This window comes from Mustela nigripes, chromosome 6 (assembly GCF_022355385.1).
Source record: "Mustela nigripes isolate SB6536 chromosome 6, MUSNIG.SB6536, whole genome shotgun sequence".
NCBI classification, from domain to species: Eukaryota; Metazoa; Chordata; class Mammalia; order Carnivora; family Mustelidae; genus Mustela; species Mustela nigripes.
The window spans coordinates 23,844,477-23,863,469 of record NC_081562.1 but is presented as its reverse complement, the minus strand read 5'-3'; the positions used below and the strand labels follow the sequence as shown (position 1 = coordinate 23,863,469).

At 40.6% G+C, this 18,993-nt stretch overlaps 1 protein-coding gene across 1 annotated transcript in view; it reads left to right on the top strand.

Moving 5' to 3' along the window:
* Positions 1 to 16,505, top strand: part of CFAP54 (cilia and flagella associated protein 54) — a 302,579-nt gene extending 286,074 nt beyond the window's left edge. Inside the window, exon 68 of the mRNA XM_059402309.1 lies at positions 16,223 to 16,505. Coding sequence (XP_059258292.1) covers positions 16,223 to 16,360 — 138 coding nt within the window. The 3' untranslated portion in view covers positions 16,361 to 16,505. The remainder of the gene's footprint in view (positions 1 to 16,222) is intronic.
* The last annotated feature ends 2,488 nt before the right edge of the window (positions 16,506 to 18,993 follow it).

Here is an 18,993-nt window from a genome sequence, read left to right as displayed (position 1 = left end):
AAAGGCATGATTTATGGCTTTATTCATGGGGATGGAAAGAACGGAACAAATCCCCAAAGCCCTGGAGACAGAAATGAAGATAGAAGTTAAAAAAAAAAAAAAAAAAAAAAAGAACAAGCCAATGTGAGCTCAGCTGCAAGCTGCACTGGGTGTACGGCACCGTGCTGGCCCCAAAGGAGGAATCCCAGGTGAGAAAGACAGAGTCCTTGCCCTGAAGACGCTCTAGAGAGGAGGAATGGTGCTAATGCTTAACGAAGATGATGGTCCTCGTCCTCGTTTTACAATGGGTGATTGTTTCGCATAAAAGTGGGAAGAAAGAGATTAACAGGTTAAAAGACCTGCCCCAAGTCACACAGCTAGTAACTGTCCCAGTGAGGACTGGCAGACTCCAGAGCCTGGGCTCTAGCCCTGATCATCACATTGAAGCGAGCAGTGTCCCCCTTTTCAGTCTGGGCCCTCTTGGCCATCAGGGGGAGGGGCTGGACTGAGCCATAGGTGGCTGAGGGAGAATGAGTGGGTGGTCGTGAGTGGACAAGCTTGGGATCCAAACTGCCCAGCTCCGAATCCCAGCCCAGCCCTGATGTCACTAGTTGTGTGACCTTGGGCGGGTGGTTTATCCTCCATGCTTCCATTTCCCTATTTGTAGGGTGGGAATAAAAATTATACTTAGATCCAGGCACCTGGGTGGCTCAGTTGGTTGAGCTTTCGACTCTTGGCCTCAGCTCAGGTCTCGATCGATCGATCTCAGGGTTGTGAGTTCAGGCCTAGAGTTGATCTCTATGCTGGGCGTGGAGCCTACTTAAAAAAAAAAAAAAAAAAAAAAAAAAAATAGTACTTAGCTCATGGGTTTGTTGTGTGGATTAAGTGAGTTAATCCACATAAACTCATAGGTAGTGCCTGGCACCATCCTAAGCAAAACATTATGATCATCTCAGAGCCATGTGAATTCCCTTGGAGTTAGGCCCTTGTAAGCAAAGTAGTGGCTATAGTAGAAAACCTGTGTAGCATAAAGCATCTGAGTACATCCCGAAGGAGAGGCTATAGAAATTCCAGTGCTAGGAATGACTGCTTGCATCACTTTTAGCCACATGCATGTCCCATTTTCCTCTGTTCCAATTACTATTATTATTTAACAAAGCACCCCAAACTTAGTGGCATAAAATGACCCACATTTTACTAAATATTTGAAAGGATCTGTCTTCATTCTATGGTATCTAGAGCATCAGCTGGGAAGACTCACACTTTGGGAATGATTCAGATTCTGAGGGCTGGAATCCCTGAAGGCTCAAAGGCTAGTTTGGTTTGGTGCTTGATGCCGGCAGTCGGCTTGGGGCTAAGAGCTGGGGACACAGAGTAGGTGGCTTGGGGCTAAGAGCTGGGGACACAGAGTAGGCTGTGGGCCAAAACGTGACATGTGGCCTCTGTGTGGCCAGTTGGGCTTCAGCACAGTATAGCGTCTGGGTTTCAAGAATGAGCCTCCCAAGAGAACCAGGGAGAACTCTATCATTGTTTCTGCCCCAGCTTTTTAAGCCACATAATGCAGATTCTACCTCTTGATGGGCAGTGTCAAGGTCAAACTGTAAGAAGGGCATGGGATCGAGAGCTATTGTTGCAGCCATTTTGGGAAAATGCAATCTGCCCCAACATCCAGCAGAGCACTTCCAATTTGTTGGCTTCTTACTACTCTGACCAGAGGCCGCTCCTGGCAACCTGCTTAGGAGCTTTTAAAAATTAATTGGCAACTCTCTCCAAATATGCTCTGTAGCTGCCCAGAAATTGCTGTGCATTTCTACAGAGAAGGGTAGAAGATAAACCAGGTGGGTTGTCAAAGCACCCTTGGAAATGCAGCTTTTCTGGGTGGTGAATGGGGTTTCAGGTGTCCCTATTTATATGGGACAGCTCCCACTTCACTTGTTTTTTAAGCTGTTAAATCTTACATGCTGATGCCAAGCTAGTTACTTTCCTTTGGCTAATTTCATTACATTACCCTATGCCTCTTGGGTTTTTTTTTGTTGTTGTTTTTTTTGTTTTTTTTAACAAAACTTTCCGAATGTTGACGATAACCTTGTGGTCTTTTAAACTGTCATTTACAGCACTGGGCTTAAGGCTTCACATATTCTACAGTAGCTGTTTATTAAGTCTTTAAAAATTAATTTTACTAATAACTCTAACTTCTTTTGGTGGAGTTGAGAGTTACAGATTTCCTTTTCTTTTTCTTCTGCTTTTTTTTTTTTTTTTTTTTGGTACCAGCCAAGAGCTGTCTGAATAGATTTTATGGGCATCTGAATTATATCTTTCTTCTCTGAGACATTATCATTCTGTCCTCAAGTGAAGAGTATCCTTTGTGTGTAAGTTCATGAGACATCCACTTAATATTCTTATATTCTTTTGAAGACAATACCGAATGACATCAGTTCCACACTGCTTTTAAAACATAGCCCTGACTTTGATTCCATCCTCTCACTGTTCACTTCTAGCTGTCAAATTTGGCGAAGGGAAAAAGAAAGCCCTTAAGAAAAGGCCAGGCTATTAATGTGCTCTTCAAAATGCTAAGAAAAGGCTAAGCTGTTTATAGCGTTTTCAAAATGCTCATCTCTCAGAGATTTGCCAGCAATAGTGTCAAGGTGAAATACGCTCCCGCTCATCATGGAACCAGAGTCTTTGTGCTCTCTGTGCTCAAAGGACTGGTCCTACTTTTGTGATACGTGCAATTTGCTGTATAATGATACTTGGATGTAATTTAAACCAAAATATAATCATGAACCTGATATTGTGTATTTACTTTCTAAGTGGCAAGCAGTGTGTATACTGCTGGATCAAGCAAGCCTGGCCTCATTCAGGATACAACTGCATTTCTAAACCAAAGGGATGACTTCCTGAAGTTTAGTCACTTTGGGTATCTTCAAAGGAGGTGAAAGGCAGGGGTATAATTAGCATATCTGTTTACTGTTTTCCATTTTGCTAAAAATGGAGGTAAACAGTTTCATTTACCTCATTCATTTTGCAGAACTTTTTCCCTTATTAAAAAACTGTACCCTTAGCAATGAGATCATATTTCCATTTTCAGAGATACTGACTTTTGCCTCATATAGCTGAGTCAACTGGTAAGCTTTGGAATTTCTCTGCACAAATGTTTTCATATTAAAATAAACCCACCAAGAAGGAGCAGGTGTAAATTTACCCATTTTCCTCCTTAATACTTAGGACACTAGCCATTCGAGATTTTTGCTCTTATTTTGCCTGTATCTCAGGCAGCTAATGCCATTATGTTTTTTTCTCAGCCACCTGTGAGAGCCCGGTAGGATAGGAAGACCACTTGGTACAAGCTCTTGTCCAGTTTTGCCCCCTGCGGACAAGTCATTAATCCTTAATGATCCCAGGGCTGTTAGATTCTGCTAAGGCAGATACATTTGGAAGGAATGTATCTTAGTGGATAAAAACATGAGTTAATTCTTGGTTCCACCATCTATTGATTGCATGACTGTGAGCAAGTTACTTTATTTCGCAGCACTTCAGTTTCTTGTCTGTAGGTTCTCCTCACAGAGAGTTATGTTCGAAAAAGCATTCAATGCATTTCATACCCGGACAGTGTTAACGCCAGTGGTAAGCATTTGATACGTTGTGGTCATCTTTCTTTTTTCCTGCCTTAATGTGAAATGAGTCTTTGTTCATCTGACCATTGGAAACTTCCTTCATTAGTGGCTTTCAGCCTATCTAAATATTTGCTAATTTTCAGAAGGGTAAATGGGCACTTAATAGATGTATTATTATTTTTCAGCCATCCTTTTCTTTAATTAAACTTTTTGTTTTGAGATCATTATAGATTTACTTGCAATTATAAGAAATAATATAGAGAGATCCTGTGTACCCTTCACCCAGTTGTCCCCAGTGGTAACATCTTGCAGAATGAAAGGATATCATAACCAAGACGCTGACATTTATAGTCAGGTTACAGAACAATTTTGTCACTACAAGGACCCCCACCGCTATACCTGATTTCTGACAATTACTACTCTATTCTCCATGTCTATAATTTTGTCTTTTTTAAGAATGTTATATAAAAGGAACCATTCACTATGTAACCCTTTGGGGGGTTGTCATTTTTTCACTCAGTGTTAATTCCCCAGAGAGCTATTAGACTACACTTCTGGATGAGCCAAAAGAATTCTTACAAACATTGGCACATTTTTTGTGGCCACAGAATTATCCATAGCCGGAAGTTCCTGATGCAGGACCTGGGACATAATGCCTGCAGATGTTCAGGGAAGCTCGGTGGTGAATTCCCACTCCACCTCCTTCCAGCCTTCCTCCTTCTCCTGCCTGTTGTTTTCCTCTTGCCCCCTTCCTCTGCGTCCTCGTTTATTAATACTGACACACGAGCTTGATTGCTTAAGTTAGAATTTCTAAAAAGAGTTCTGTGAAAGGATTTATGTGAAATTCCTTTGTCAATTGCAAACTTTGTTAGACTTTCTATCAGCCGTTGCCGGGCCGTGTCGGCCATATTGTGAGAGTGGTTTGCAGGCAGCTGCCGTGTTCGCTGAGCTGAATAAAGAAGTCAGTGTGAGCAGTTTTTCTTTCCAGGCCCCCACGGGAGGTCTGCCCTCCAGTTTGCTGCTGCAAGTGGAAGCTATGAACAAAGCCTGTCAGGCTTTGGTTCTAAACAACAAAGTCCCATGAACAAAATTCGAACTTCAGTTCATGTTCTTTGTCAAGACTTTGTTCTAAAAAAAGAGTCTCCTCCTGGGGCGCCTGGGTAGCTCAGTTGGTTAAGCTGTTAAGTGTCTGCCTTTGGCTCAGGTCATGATCCTGGGGTCCTGGGATGGAGCCCGGGATCAGGTTCCTTGCTCAGTGGGGAGCCTGCTTCCCCTTCTCCTTCTGACCCTTTTCTCTCTCTCAAGTAAAAAAACAAAAACAAAAAACAAAAAAACAAAAAAAACCCCACGAAGTTATGTTATTCACCATACAGTACATCATTAGTTTCTGATGTAGTGTTCCATGATTCATTGTAATATAATAAAAAATTAATTTAAAAAATCTAAAAAATGAAAATAAGAACAAAAAGAGCCTTTTGTATCTATTTGCGGGACTATAAGCCCTGTGATTCCTGTTATAAAAAAAAAAAAAATCAGGAAATGCCAAGTATTGTTTGAACTCTGGGGTTTTCATTTCTACATCCCTGGTCAAAAGCCCATAGGCAGACTGGAAAGAGCCCTTCAGGAGGGAGCGCAGCTTCAGTGTACCCACTTACAGCATTTCTTCCTCTAAGTTTGCTGCTGAGATTCAAAGTCCTGACCTTTAAGAGGAGTTAAACCCTTACTCTGATGGCAGCTGCTTCCCTCCCTCCACCCCATATGATAAGGAGAGGACAAACTTGCCAGACTTGCCAGAGCATGCCTGTTCTAGACAGGATGGGCTGGGTTATGCTGTGCCCACAATCCCCAAATCTCCATGGCAATAAAGGTTCTTTTCTTTCTCATGCAAAGTTCTGTGAGGGTGGAACAACTCTCCTTTTACTTATTAGCCATGCTGTCTGGACCTCGTGGCCTCCAAGGTCACCACTGCAGGAGAGGAGAACTAGAGGACTTCACTGGATGCTTTTAAGTAGGGCCACCATGCACCTCAGTTTGCCTGCAACACTCATAACGTATACCTATTGATGTGGAAAGATGCTTAATATACTTTCCTTTAATTCTCAGAAAGTGTCCCAGTTTAGGCAATAAATCAGGTTAACCATTTCCAAGAGCCAGCATGTAATGACTATCATAATTTCTGTTCATATGGTATTGGCTTCAACCTGCTATGCAGGCACATAGAGAATTTTAGAGGGACAAATATGTATTTTAGTGAACACTAACAACTTCTGGCACAATAGGCATTTTGCAGGAATGCCGTGAATTTTATATATATATATATATATTTTTATTTTAATAACCGTATAGATAACATTCAGTGTTATATTTGTTCCAGATGTACAATATGGTAATTCAGGAACTCTATACATTATGCGTGCTCATCATGATAAATGTACTCTTCTTCTCCATCACCTATTTCACCCACCACCACCCCCTGCATCCCCTCAGTTCTCTATAGTTAAGAATCTGTTTCTTGGTTTCTCTCTCTCTCTCTCTCATTCATTTGTTTTGTTTCTTAAATTCCACATATGAGTGAAATCGTATGGCATCTGTCTTTCTCTGACTGACTTACCTCGCTTGGCATTATACTTTCCAGCTCCATCCATGTTGTTGCAAATAATGCCATGAATTTTTGAAGAGAAACAATGCAATAACTCCAGCTACCAAGACTCTGTTGAGCAGATAGGATATAAATATGATATTCTTATGAACTAAACCATATCATTTAATCGCCCATGTAGTAGTAGGCTGAATCATGGCCCTCCCCCCAAAGATACCTGCATCCTAATCCCTAGAACCTTACCTGGTATGACAAAAAGGGCTTTGCATATGTGATTAAGTTAACAGTATCGAGATGGGGAGATTATTCTGGCTTATCCAGGTGGACCCTAAATGTAATCAGAGTATCCTTATAAAAGCGGGGTAGAGGGAGATTTGACAACAACAGGAGAAGGTTGTGATGAAGGAAGCACACCTGGCGTGAATGCTGTAGGGGCTACAGATCAAAAGAAACAGGTGGCCTCTAGAAGCTACAAAGGGCAAAGACACAGATTCTCCCCTTACAGCTCCCAGAAAGAGCCAGCCCTGCTGACACCTTGATTTTCGTACAGGGAAACTAAATTCAGATTTTTTTTCCTCCAGAACTGTAAGAGAACAGATTATGTTGTTGTAAGTCACTAGGTTTGTCATCAGTTTGTCACAGCATCAGTCAGACGTGAATATGTGCAAACATTGTAAAGGTCAGCATGTGACCTTGGATTTCCATTTCTAGTTATGATAGATACTATTATTATTATTGTTATTATTATTTAAGATTTTATTTATTTATTTGACAGACAGCAAGAGAGGAAACACAAGCAGGGGGAGTGGGAGAGGGAGAAGAAAACTTCCTGTTGAGCAGGGAGCCCGATGAAGGGCTCAATCCCAGGACCCTGGGACCATGACCTGAGCTGAAGGCAGTCACTTAACTGACTGAGCCACCCAGGCATCCCAAGGTAGATACTCTTATTATCCGTATATAACATGTGAAAAATTTAAGTGACTTGCCCAGGTTCCCTCAGCTAGTTAGTGTTAGAAGATCTACACCCGGGCAGACTGGCTCCTCAGAACACGTTCCTAACCACTCTGCTGTACGGCCTCTCCCCTGCTGCCAACTGTCTTCTGAGCTCCGTCCCCCAACCAGGGGCGGCCACCCTGGAAAGCCCCTGTCCCTGCAGCCTCTTCTCCCTCTCCCACCTGACTGCAGTCTCCTATTCTCTCTGTGGCACTCTGGACCATTTTCCAGCTTTGGAACTTTTATGGAAGGTTCTAGGGCTTCTGTATGGAATTTCTCAAGTAAAGTTAGGCTTAGGTGAAATTATTGAATGTCTTTATATTTAAGATTATGGGAGGGTATTATTTGAGGGAAGAAGTTTCTGAATCTTCTTCCTACTCTTGATTTCCTGATTCTTCTCCTCATATTTCAAAAGGGGGACTGTTCCTTGGGGTAATCAAATAAAGTGATTAATAGGAGTTATACTGGAAATGTATTAAGCTTGTTTTACCATGACCCAGAAAAGCAGCATCTGGAAATCCGATATATGAATTCTTACATAGCTATTACTTCAAATCTCCCTTTGGGTTGTATCAGTTATATACTAGTATGATTTTTGCCATATTGTTAGTTGTTTAATGGTTCTATAGTTAATCACTGAATTAAATATTTGTGCCTGTCTTGGCCCTTCCCTGAAGATCTCCCCTTCAGGAATGAAGAGCTCATTTTCCCTGCTCTGGGAAATATGCTAACAGCCCTCAGTTCTCAACCCTGTCCAGGAATTGTGCGTGGTGAAAGGAGCTGGCCTCTTCCTTGCGGGAGGTCAGCATCTGATTACTGGTTGATATGGGATGCAAAGACCCAACCCACCTCCCACAGCTCTGAAGGGACATCCCAGTTTCAGAACCCCCATGGTGTTGGCTGAGCCCTTCCCTGTGACTGCATTGGAGCCCATCTTCTTTCTCTGCTCAATCTGCTGTCTTTCCCTTCCCCATGGGTGTTGATCCCAAGAGTATTTCCTAATCATCTTCCTGGAAGCTGAGTTCCATCTCAGAGTCTGTCTCTCAGGAGTCTGAACCTCAGCACTGAGGTTTTTATTTAAAAAAATAAAAATAAAATCCCTGACCAGTGATGAATACGTGAGTCCTCAATTATCCTTATTTTTGGTATTAGAAGAGTTCCAAAGGAACTAGGAAGAATACTCTGGCTTGAAGTTTATTTTCCAATAGAGAAGTAAGGGGAAAACTTCATACACATGTCACCCAATCGTGACTGAAATTGCATTCTACAATGTGACCGCATAGCTCAATCCCATTTTCTCTTGACCTCCATTTAACAGTTAATTTACGGATAAAATAAAGTGTAAAACAAAGACTCTAGCTCATTTGTAAACCTCAACAAATTCAGACTTCTTTTCTTAGAAGATGTATATTTTCAGAGTAGGAAAAGCAAGGACTCAGTAAAGCTTTAAAACTATCTTCCAAAAATAAAGACAATGATGTAAAGTGATATAATCACCCATAAGTACCATATCAGAATTTATACTCTTACATTTCCACCGAGAATGAGAAACAGGCATTAGTTTTGTAACACACTGAATACAGGCATATTTCCATTAAATCCTCTCTCCAAGAAACTTTCCCTCTTCCCCCAAAGCCCTGATGATAAGCACTGAACCACTGGCCATGAACTTGCATCTAGCCTTTATGCCCCAAGCACTTCATTGTTGGTTGCATAACTCATCCTTCCTGTTCTGATTAGAGCTTTTGGTATTTTAAAGGGAATTTACCCTGTTTGAGACCCTATATTAGTTCTTTACATGGTGAAAAACACCTTCCTGGAGAGAGAGGGAGAGAGCAGCTCTCTTCCTGCACAATAGGGTGTCACATTTCAAAGACTCTTTTCTCTGGGCCTTAGACTCTTGAGCAGTTAGAACAAGCCTGATAAGTACAGCCTAAACTTTTGCTTTTTTCTTGAGAATCTCTTTTGACCTTCCAGAATTGTTTTCTTAAATAGTTCCCTATAAAAAGCATATACCCGTAATGGAGATATCATTGCCAGCTCCATCACTTTTCACCGAGGAGTGGCTCGGCTTGGCCTGGGAAGGGGCGTGAAGGGAGCTGGAATAGCTGCAAAGAGGAGGGGGGGTAGGAGGCCCCAAAGGCCCAGAGACACTCACTAGCTGAGCACCTCCCTAATTTACATACCAGATAGGACTGTTAGGTGTTTTTTCCCCCGTTACCAACAGATTCTGCAATTTGCTGACACCAGCTGGGCGTCTAAGCATTCAATTCAGTTCTAACACTACTACCCAGAGTTAGCCTAGACTCCACAGATGAAAGGCTTAACCCAAGGCTGCCCCCACTTCCAATGCCAGCTACCAATGAAGTGCCCAGGCTATCCACACTTGTGCTCCGCAGACTACAAATCTGAGAGTTCCCTTGACATCCCCTCCCATTCGATAATTCACTAGAATGAGTCACAGAAGTCAGGAAAGCACTTTGATTGCAATTATTAGTTTATTATAAAGGATACAACTGAGGAACAAATAGAAGAGATGGAAAAAGGCAAGCTATGGGAGGTGGAAAGGGGCAGAGCTCCCATGCCCTCTCGGGGCTCCCCAACCTCTCAGCACATCAGTGTGTTCACCAACCAAGGAGTTCCTTGAAACCTGTGGTTATGGGGTTTCTGTGAAGATTTTATTACATGGCCCCGATTGATTAAATGGTTGGCTTCTGTGATCAAATTCAATCTCCAGCCCTGCTCCTTTTCCCAGAGATCAGGGCCTGGGGCTGAAAATTCCAACCCTCCAATCACATGGTTGGTTTTCCCAGTGACCATCTCCATCCTAAGGTTACCAGACCCCTTCCCTTCCATAGTTATCGTATTACCACACAAAGGAAAAATTTCAGCGGTTTTATGAGCTTTATGCCAGAATCTGGGGCAAAGACCAATTACTTGTTTTTTATTATACCACAGTGTAAACTATGAGCGTATCCTAAAATCGATTTTTCAACATACACCCGGTGGATGTAGTCCCCCTCAATATATCTTTCCTTAGAGAGGCACTCTCTATGTAGTCCAACAAAGAGGCCATTATTCAAAACATTTTTGGCATCTACTTAGATATAAGAAGAGAGACAGGGCCCCTAAATGTTGCTTAACTGTTTCTGGCCTGACTGAAACACTCAGTTTCCCGCGCATGTGGGGCAATGGGCCTGCACAAGAATTGTCCTTTATTAAAAGGAACTCTGTTCCAGAGCTCAAGGAAATGCCATACACAGCCAAGGCTCGGTGGTCACACAGTGACCATAGCAGCGGTGATGATGATGATTTAGGAAGAATCAATCCTATTTTTAGATCGTATGCTATTTGAACCAATTCTCAGTACAAATGCTTTCTCTCCCATATCCCATCTTTAATTTCTAATTTTCTTGTTCTCTGCAAGATGTCTTTATAATAATGTTATTTCTTTAAAATTTAATTTTAAAAGATTTCTACCATCTTACCAGGATGACCTTTTGACCTCATATTATGTAAAAAAAAAAAAAAAACCTTTTTCTGTCATATTTAAAGTTTTATTAACACAAGATTAAAGTGCTGGAAAAGATAATTGTGTTCTCAGCAAAGTGTGAAATTTCCTGTGGTCTGGCAGAGTTGTATACGAGCCCTTCTCATCTTCTTAAGAGTTGGGTGCTGTATCTGTTAGATTGGGGAGAAATATCTATTACTGTTGGTGGTGGGATTCTCTTGATTATATGAAGTACAGTGAAGCCAAATCTCTCTAGTTCCCACTCATCTAGAACTCCAACCGCGGGGTCACCAGTCATTCATAATTGATTCTTTAGTAAACTAGTATGATATTATCCTTCCTACTTTGGAATGCATGTTTTTCCTGTCTGAAAAAAAAAAAAACCCACAATAAATTATTAACTTCGAAGACTCAGGGGATGTGTTAAGATAGAACTATAACACGGTACAGAAACTTACATGTGAGAATGCTGGATAAAAACAGCATTTGTTTTCCTACTTTGAGGCTTTTAAACCTTTTTCCTCCCATGGATCTGGTTCTCTGTGTTTGAAAGTTCTTGAAAGGAGGCAAAGTTAAATCCATCCATATCACAAAGCCCATAGTTTCTGAAAACCCACTTACCAATTACAAGAGGAGGCAGACGTGATGGAGTAGTGGGAATTCAGCATTCTCCCTCCCTTTCTTCTGGGTCATTAACACGTGGAATCAACAAAAAGGCAACTGACACTGTGCTGACAGAGAAGCAAGAAAATTCCTCAATGTAGGTGCTCAATAAAAACTCACTGGATTGAGAAAAACCATAGATACTTTGAAGACTATATAATTTCTCTTTTAGTCAAGGAAAGTTATTGGAGCAAAAGAACAGAAGTAATAAAATCTTTCATTATGACAGAATCTAGTTTTCATGCAGAAACTCATATAAAATATAGCATTGGCAAATAACCTTTAACTCTCCAGTGACGTTCAGAACTCCCCCAGACAAACTCAAGTCCTGGCAGTGAACCCCTTCGATGCACCCCAACTTGATTATATTTTTTCCTTTCCTCTTATTTCCAACTTCTATTCTTTCCAAGCAGAACTATCTCCACTTCTCTAATACTGCCCCTTAAAACATAACCTACTTGAATTAATTCAGTCTGCTTACCTGCCAGGCTGTTTCCTTCCTTTCTCTCCACAGAGCCTTTTTTGAGCCACGAAAAGGAGCCAGGACTCCTTGGTAACCTATCCAGGACAATTCAGACTCAAAGCTACTTACAAAAGACATAAAAGACTGCCCCATGATTATAGGATTGCCAATCCTTTCTCTATTGAATGGCAAAAAAGAAAAAAGAAAAGAAAACAAGAAATTCAGTAATTTCACCTAAGTTTAACTTCACTTAAGAAATTCCATATGGAAGCCCATAAAATTTCCAAATATCAAAATGGGAAGAGGGTCCAGAGTGCCATAGAGCCTGTGTGAGGGAGCAAAAGACAGGAGTCAGGTGGGAGTGGGAGGAGAGGCTGCAGAGAGCAGGGGCTTTCCAGGATGGCTGTACATGGTTGCGGGGGAGCTCAGAGGACTGCTGGGCAGCAGGGGGAGGCCGTACACAGAGTAGTTAGGAACGTGTTCTGAGGAGCCAGGAGTAAAGGTTCTGGCTCTGATATGTACTAGCTGAGAGAGTTTGGGTAAGTCACTGAAAGTCTCTGAGCCTCTGGGGTGCCTGGGTGGCCCAGTGGATTAAGCAACTAACTCTTGACTTTGGCTCAGGTCATGATCTCAGGGTCCAGAGATTGAGCCCCAGGTCAGGCTCCGCTCAACGGGGAGTCTGCTTGAGATTCTCTCCTCCCTCTGCCCCTCCTCATCCTCAAATAAATAAATCAATCTTTAAGCAAAATTCTCTGAAGTTCATGGATGTATTCACATTATAAAACATTATGCGGGGTTACTTTAAAGATTTTTATTTATTTATTTATTTGTCAGAGAGAGGGAGGGAAAGAGAGCAAGCAAGCATAGGCAGACAGGGCGGCAGGCAGAGGCAGAAGCAGGCTCCCCGCCAAGCAAGGAGCCCCACGAGGGACTTGATCCAAGGCCGCTGGGATTATGACCTGAGCCGAAGGCAGTTGCTCAACCAACTGAACTACCCAGGCGTCCCAATGTGGGCTTACTTTAAATGTCTAGGTATCAAGATTGAGCAGATACAAATCAAGAAACAAGTCTAAAGAAATACTTTACCTTTTAACTCTATCATTTTATTTGAAATCTTATAAATTCTAATTTGTAAATCTTGAACTCTCTGGGGAAAAAGATATAGCTCTGACTTCCTGAAGCTCATTCAGATTCTCATAATGTTTATAGCACTGATATACTTTGGGTGTGAAATAAATTTCACATTTTCACCCAACTTAACATTTTTAAAAACTGGACTCCATGTTTTTGATGACAGTGGCTTTTTAACTTTACTGTTTAATAAAATAAAATTTCATAAATTACCTGGAACATGTTTAGGTGGTTACCTTCTATTCCTAATTTAAGTAGAAGTTTTAGCAGTAACAGGACTCTGTAACACTTCTAGGAATCAATCAATATTACTTTGAAATTTTTAGCTATTGCAGTGAGGCAAAAGAATAAAATCAGTAACATAAATACTAAGAAATAACAAAATTATATTTTTTTGTAAATGATACAACTGCAGAACCAAAGTGTAAGCATTTTAAAAATGACTAGATTAAGAGACTCTGATAAAGTGGTGGATATAAAAATTAATAACTTTCTTTCTACTAATAAAAACCATTTTTTAAAAAAAGTTTTTATTTTTAAGTAATCCCTGTACCCAGCATGGAGCTCAAACTCACAACCGTGAGATCAAGACTCAATATGCTTTACTAAGTGAGCCAGCCAGGTGTCCCAGGGATAATCATTTTAAATAGAAATTTTAAAACTTTAAAACATTCAAACTAACAGAACTATAAAATGCTTAGGAATAAATGTAACAAAAATAGTAGAGGATGTAAGTAAAAAAAAAAAAAAAAAGAAAAGAATGAATTTTAGTAGTAGACACTTTTTTTTAAGATTTTATTTATTTATTTGACAGACAGAGATTATAAGTAGGCAGAGAGACAGGCAGAGAGATAAAGAGGGGGAAGCAGGCTCTCCACTGAGCAGAGAGCCCGATGTAGGGCTTGATCCCAGGACCTTGGGATCATGACCCGAGCCGAAGGCAGAGGCCTTAACCCACTGAGCCACTCAGGCTCCCAGTAGTAGACACTTTTACAAAGCCATTTTTAAAATAAACCTTTCCCTTTTCCATGAGTTGAAAAGTCAATTAATCATATGTTTATGACATCCAGTCATCATTTCTAATTAATACTGCATGGGGATTTTCAGCCAGTGAAGTAAAGGAAGAAAGGAAGGAATAAAATTCTTATTATTTACAGACAGAGAAAATCCAGAATAGTCTTCAGATACACTCTTAGAATGAGTAAGTGAATTTAGCAAAGTTGCTATATGCATATGAATGTAAAAGTAAACTTTATTTCTATACAGCAGGAAAAAATTATAAATGACAGATTTGAAAAGCTATCATTTACAGTCATATCAGAAAATTTACACAGAAATGCAAAGGACCTGGAATAGCCAAAATCATCCAAGAAAATAACAAAGCTAATGAAATTACACTTCTAGTTATCTAGTCTTATGAAAAAGCTGTAATAGCAGTGTGGGATTGGAGTAAGTATAGACATAGACCGATGGAACAAAATACAGTCCAGAAAGAGATCCATGCATATTCGGTCCCATGGCTTATGTCAGAGGGGACTTTGCAGTGAGGAAAGAAAGTCTTTTCAACAAATAGATCTGGGTCAACTGGTTATCCATACATCCATATATTTCCTGTGGAAGTGTTAATTACTATAACTTATTTGGAAAGTAATCTGGCAAGAAACATTAAAATGTAAAATGTAAACACCCTTTGACTAAACCAAACCATCTTGGGGTATCAGCAGTACGGAAATAGAAGCATCTACACCCAAGGATGTATATGAATAAACAAACATGTACAAAAACTAGAAAGAACCTTTATGAGGAGTGATTGAACAACAGGACACGGCCATCTCATGCATTGTTACGTAGCCATTTTTGACGATGACAGTAATGCGTACCCTTTGTTATGTGTTCATTGTGTGCGAGGCACCATTCTGAGTATTTTATATGTATAAACTCATTCCATCTTGTAAGAACAATATGTTGTAATAACAATTATAATACAATATTATTTCTATTTTATGGATGATGAGGTTAAAATTCAAGCAGGTCAAATACTTTACTCAAGCTCACCTAGCTGGTATGTGGTGAGGTCTGAATTTGAACCAAAATAGTCTCACTCCAGAACACACGCTCTTAAACTCCATGTAGTTATTCTGCCTCCCTGAATTGATTAAAGAGGGATTTTCCTTACATATTGGTAATTGAAAAGGCAAATAATGGAAACCTAGTTATCCTATTTAAAAAAGAAAGAAAGAAAGGAAGGAAGAACGTAAAAGAAAGAAAGAACGAACCCATATGAATATACATTTGTGAGAGAATTTTAAAAGTCTTGGAAAGATGCCCCTCAAACTGGTAATACTACTGCAGGACTGAGTGAGAAAGGAGGACATTATAAACATGTACGTGTTTTTTCCACTTATTTATTATGTCAAGTTATAGAAAGCACTGGGATATTTTTGTCCTATTTTAATCCAGTGAAATGAAGAAAAAGAAATAAAAACTAGCCTCCACGTTTAGGTTCCCTGTGTTTTCTTAAGAATAAAAGCTTCATTTAATAATTTGATAGGAAATTAATAAAACTTGTCTTCTAATTTCTTACCAGAATTTAGGCCCACAAGCATCTCTAATCTGTTGTGGTCATTCTACATGACATTTGCTCATTCATCTTCCAGAGTATCTAGATCTACATAAAGTAGGTCCCCAGGAAACGTGAACGTTCCTTCCTGTTTATTACCTCTCCTTCCTGCTTCTCTCTCAGTGAAATAACCATTGCTATGATCATAAAGGCAGTCTTATTTTTCATCTTTCCTTCTGTCCAAGTGACTTTGACTGCACTAGTTCTCAGCATGGTAATCCGGTGCCTCTCTCAGAGAGAGTGAGCAAGCACCAAACAGAACTTGCTTCACTGTGGCAAGACTGAAGCTCAAAGACAGGGACATCTGTCAACTGGGCAGCCTGTTACGGAAGAAAGCATTTTGTTAGGAATAGGGCCAAAGTCCTGCCATTAGAATCATATGCAGTGATTATAGAGATGCAGATAGTCTGTATTTCTAAAATATCTGCTGTATTATAGGCTAATCTATGAATCTTAATAGGATCTAGAATGACAAGTGTGACATTTCAGCCACGCAGAGATATGAAACTTTGTATTTTGCCTGAGGCAAGAGTTAAATATCTTTCATATAAAACCACTGTATGGAATTGGTATTTATATGTTTGAGAACTTTACTTCAGCCAACAGTTTAAAACGATGCATTTCATGAACACTTTCTGCTTTTTCTCAGGTCCCATTCGATATCTCGCTGCCATCTATATTCAATCTTGAGAGACTTTTTGACCTCGCGAATGGTTGTATTATATCGGGAGGAAGGCTCTTCAACTGGATGGTGTCCATCATTCCCCAATGTTCTTTACAGAACTAACCTTGTAAAGGATTTAACTGATAATGTTTTTCTTGGTTTGAATACTTTTTGGTCTTCTTATAACAAGCAAAATAAAATGGTTTCTTACATAAGCTAAACTTCCTCAAAAATTACAGTTTTGAGTGATGTCTTAAATTGTATCTGAATTAAATGACAATGCTGCAGCTTATTAAAACCATCCTACAGAACTATTCATAGAAATATGTGTGTGTCCCGTGCAACTATTCCCATGTTTATATAGCTCACATGTACGTTGTCTTTAGATGTGTCCATGGAACGAGATTGGATTAAAACCGTGGTTCTCAGCTGGGCCCAACTTTGCCCCCAGGGAATATGAAACAACTGAAGAACTGTGATAGCTGTCACTGGGAGGACCGTGCTAGTGGCCTCCAGTAAGAAACTGTGCTGCAGTGAAAGAGAAAGAGAAAAGAACAAAATATTTTCCATTGAATTCAGAAAAAGAAATTGCCTGATGACTATACCTTCATCTGAAATGAAGTTTGGGTCTTGCAGAGTGGCCATTAGGATAGTGACAGCTCTTACACAGTGAGGGCTTCCGGATCCTTTGGCCAGAGAATGGAGTTTATAAATTTGTGGGAGAGAGAATGCTTTCAAGGGTTTTATGTTTCTCATGGGGAATGTTTAACTTATGGAAAGTTTAGCCACCAGGGGCAAAAAAGTACAGCAAATTACCTACGCATTTAATGTTGGTGTAGAAACATAGCATTGCTGGTAACAAAAGCCTTTCAGGTCAACTTGATATTAATTTCCAAGGAGTATATATGCATGCCTTCTATTAGTAGGTTTTTACTAACAGGGTGCTTTTTATTTTTATTTTAAATATTGGTGGATATAAAGGCATGTACTGTTTTATAGAACCCTAGAATAATGCCTGGCACATAGTAGAGGTCTGTAACACTTCTTGGATGGATGGATGGATGGATGGATGGATGGATGGATGTGACCAGGCAAGATGGCACTGTGGGGGTATAAAAGGAGAGAAAGGGAAGGCATCACCACCACATCCACCATCACTACCAATACCATTACTGCCTTACCCTTCTGGAGCATTTACCATGCTAGACACTATATTATTATATATCTCACATGCATCATCTCCTTCTGTCCTCATAAGAATTAAGACCATGATCCACATAGAATGACTGACCCCATGTTACTGATATGGAAACAAAAGCATAAGGCAATTAAATAATTTGCCCAATAATCGCAGTTAGAGGTAGAACCAAGATTTAAATCTAGTTCTGTCTGAATGGAGAATTTGAATTCTTCATTGCTACCTTGTTTTCCCCAGCTGTTGCACCCAGCCCACTGCTCTGGGAAATTTGAAAGTCAAGGAAAAGGAAGACCTAGCTGAGCCTCAAGCTAAAATTGGAACACCTAGTGTCTGCTGTAGGAGCAGATTTTTTTAAATGACTTGCAGACCTGAGTGGATGCCCCCAAGAAAACAGGGCAGCAATACTGGGGGTGCAGTGTCCACTGTTATCCATGCCAGCGTACTTCTTCCTCTGGAGACGGGAGATCCCTTCCAACTATGGCAGATAACATTACAGCACATTTTTACTTCTTCTCCACTTTTGGTCACTTTCAGGTGCTGTTATTCTTAGGCATTGTTTTGACTGAGAGAAACACTGCCTAGAATTCACCACACCCTGCAGACACATTTGCCAATTTTAAGCCATGATTCCAGAAATTTCCCCATCTCTTCTAAAATAAGAACACTCGCTAGTTAACGCTGAAACTTTCTGTCCAAGGCAGTGAGGGAACGGTGAGCAAAGGTGCTGAAGTACAAACAAAAAGAAAATTCAAACCTACCAGGATGAAAGATGTGTTTATTTCCAGAAATCTCTTTCAGGTTGTTTTTTTTTTTCTTTTAAACCAAATTACACAATTTGCAGCTGCTTATTTTTTCATGTAATATACAGTATCTGCAAATGCTTTACAGCAGACACCTGCAATGTTCTCTATTTTAATTATAACAGAGAATGACAGGACGCAATCCGAAAGGGGAAGAAGAAGGGAAGCAAAAAGAGGGGAGGGAAGCAGGCAGCAAGAGAATAAGAGCCAGTGGCAGCAGCTAAGTGATGGGTAATAAAACCCTCGAGCTTCCCATATCTTTCTCCGTATCAATCTCCAAGAAATTGCTTTAGAAATTGACCACCTGCCGGCTATTCAGAGGTTTACACGCCCTAGTCTCGGTTCACTTCCCCTGCGGGCGCTTTACACATTCCCCACCCCGGCTGACTTGTTCTCCGTCATTGAAATGCAGGGGGGAAATGGCATATTTCTGGAGAGGACTAGAAACTTGGTTTCTGTCTCTAGCCTGCATTGAGCTTCCGTCTCCTTCCGCGCATCATAGGGATCTCTCCATCCTAATTCAAATGACAAGAGCGTCGAGCTCCCAGAACTCCTTGGGCACTGGCTGGCGCGCTGCTCATTTGGCTCTTAATACCGCCCTTCAGCGCAGAGGCTTGCGTTGTTGTATTTTCACAGTGCAGGCTTGAAACTGTGACTCCAGGATGTTACAAGTGTGTGTGAGTCCGCCCCAGAGTCCTTCGGCTTTCATTTAGCTTGAGACCGGATACTTCATTGTTTGCTAAGGGATCTTGGAATGC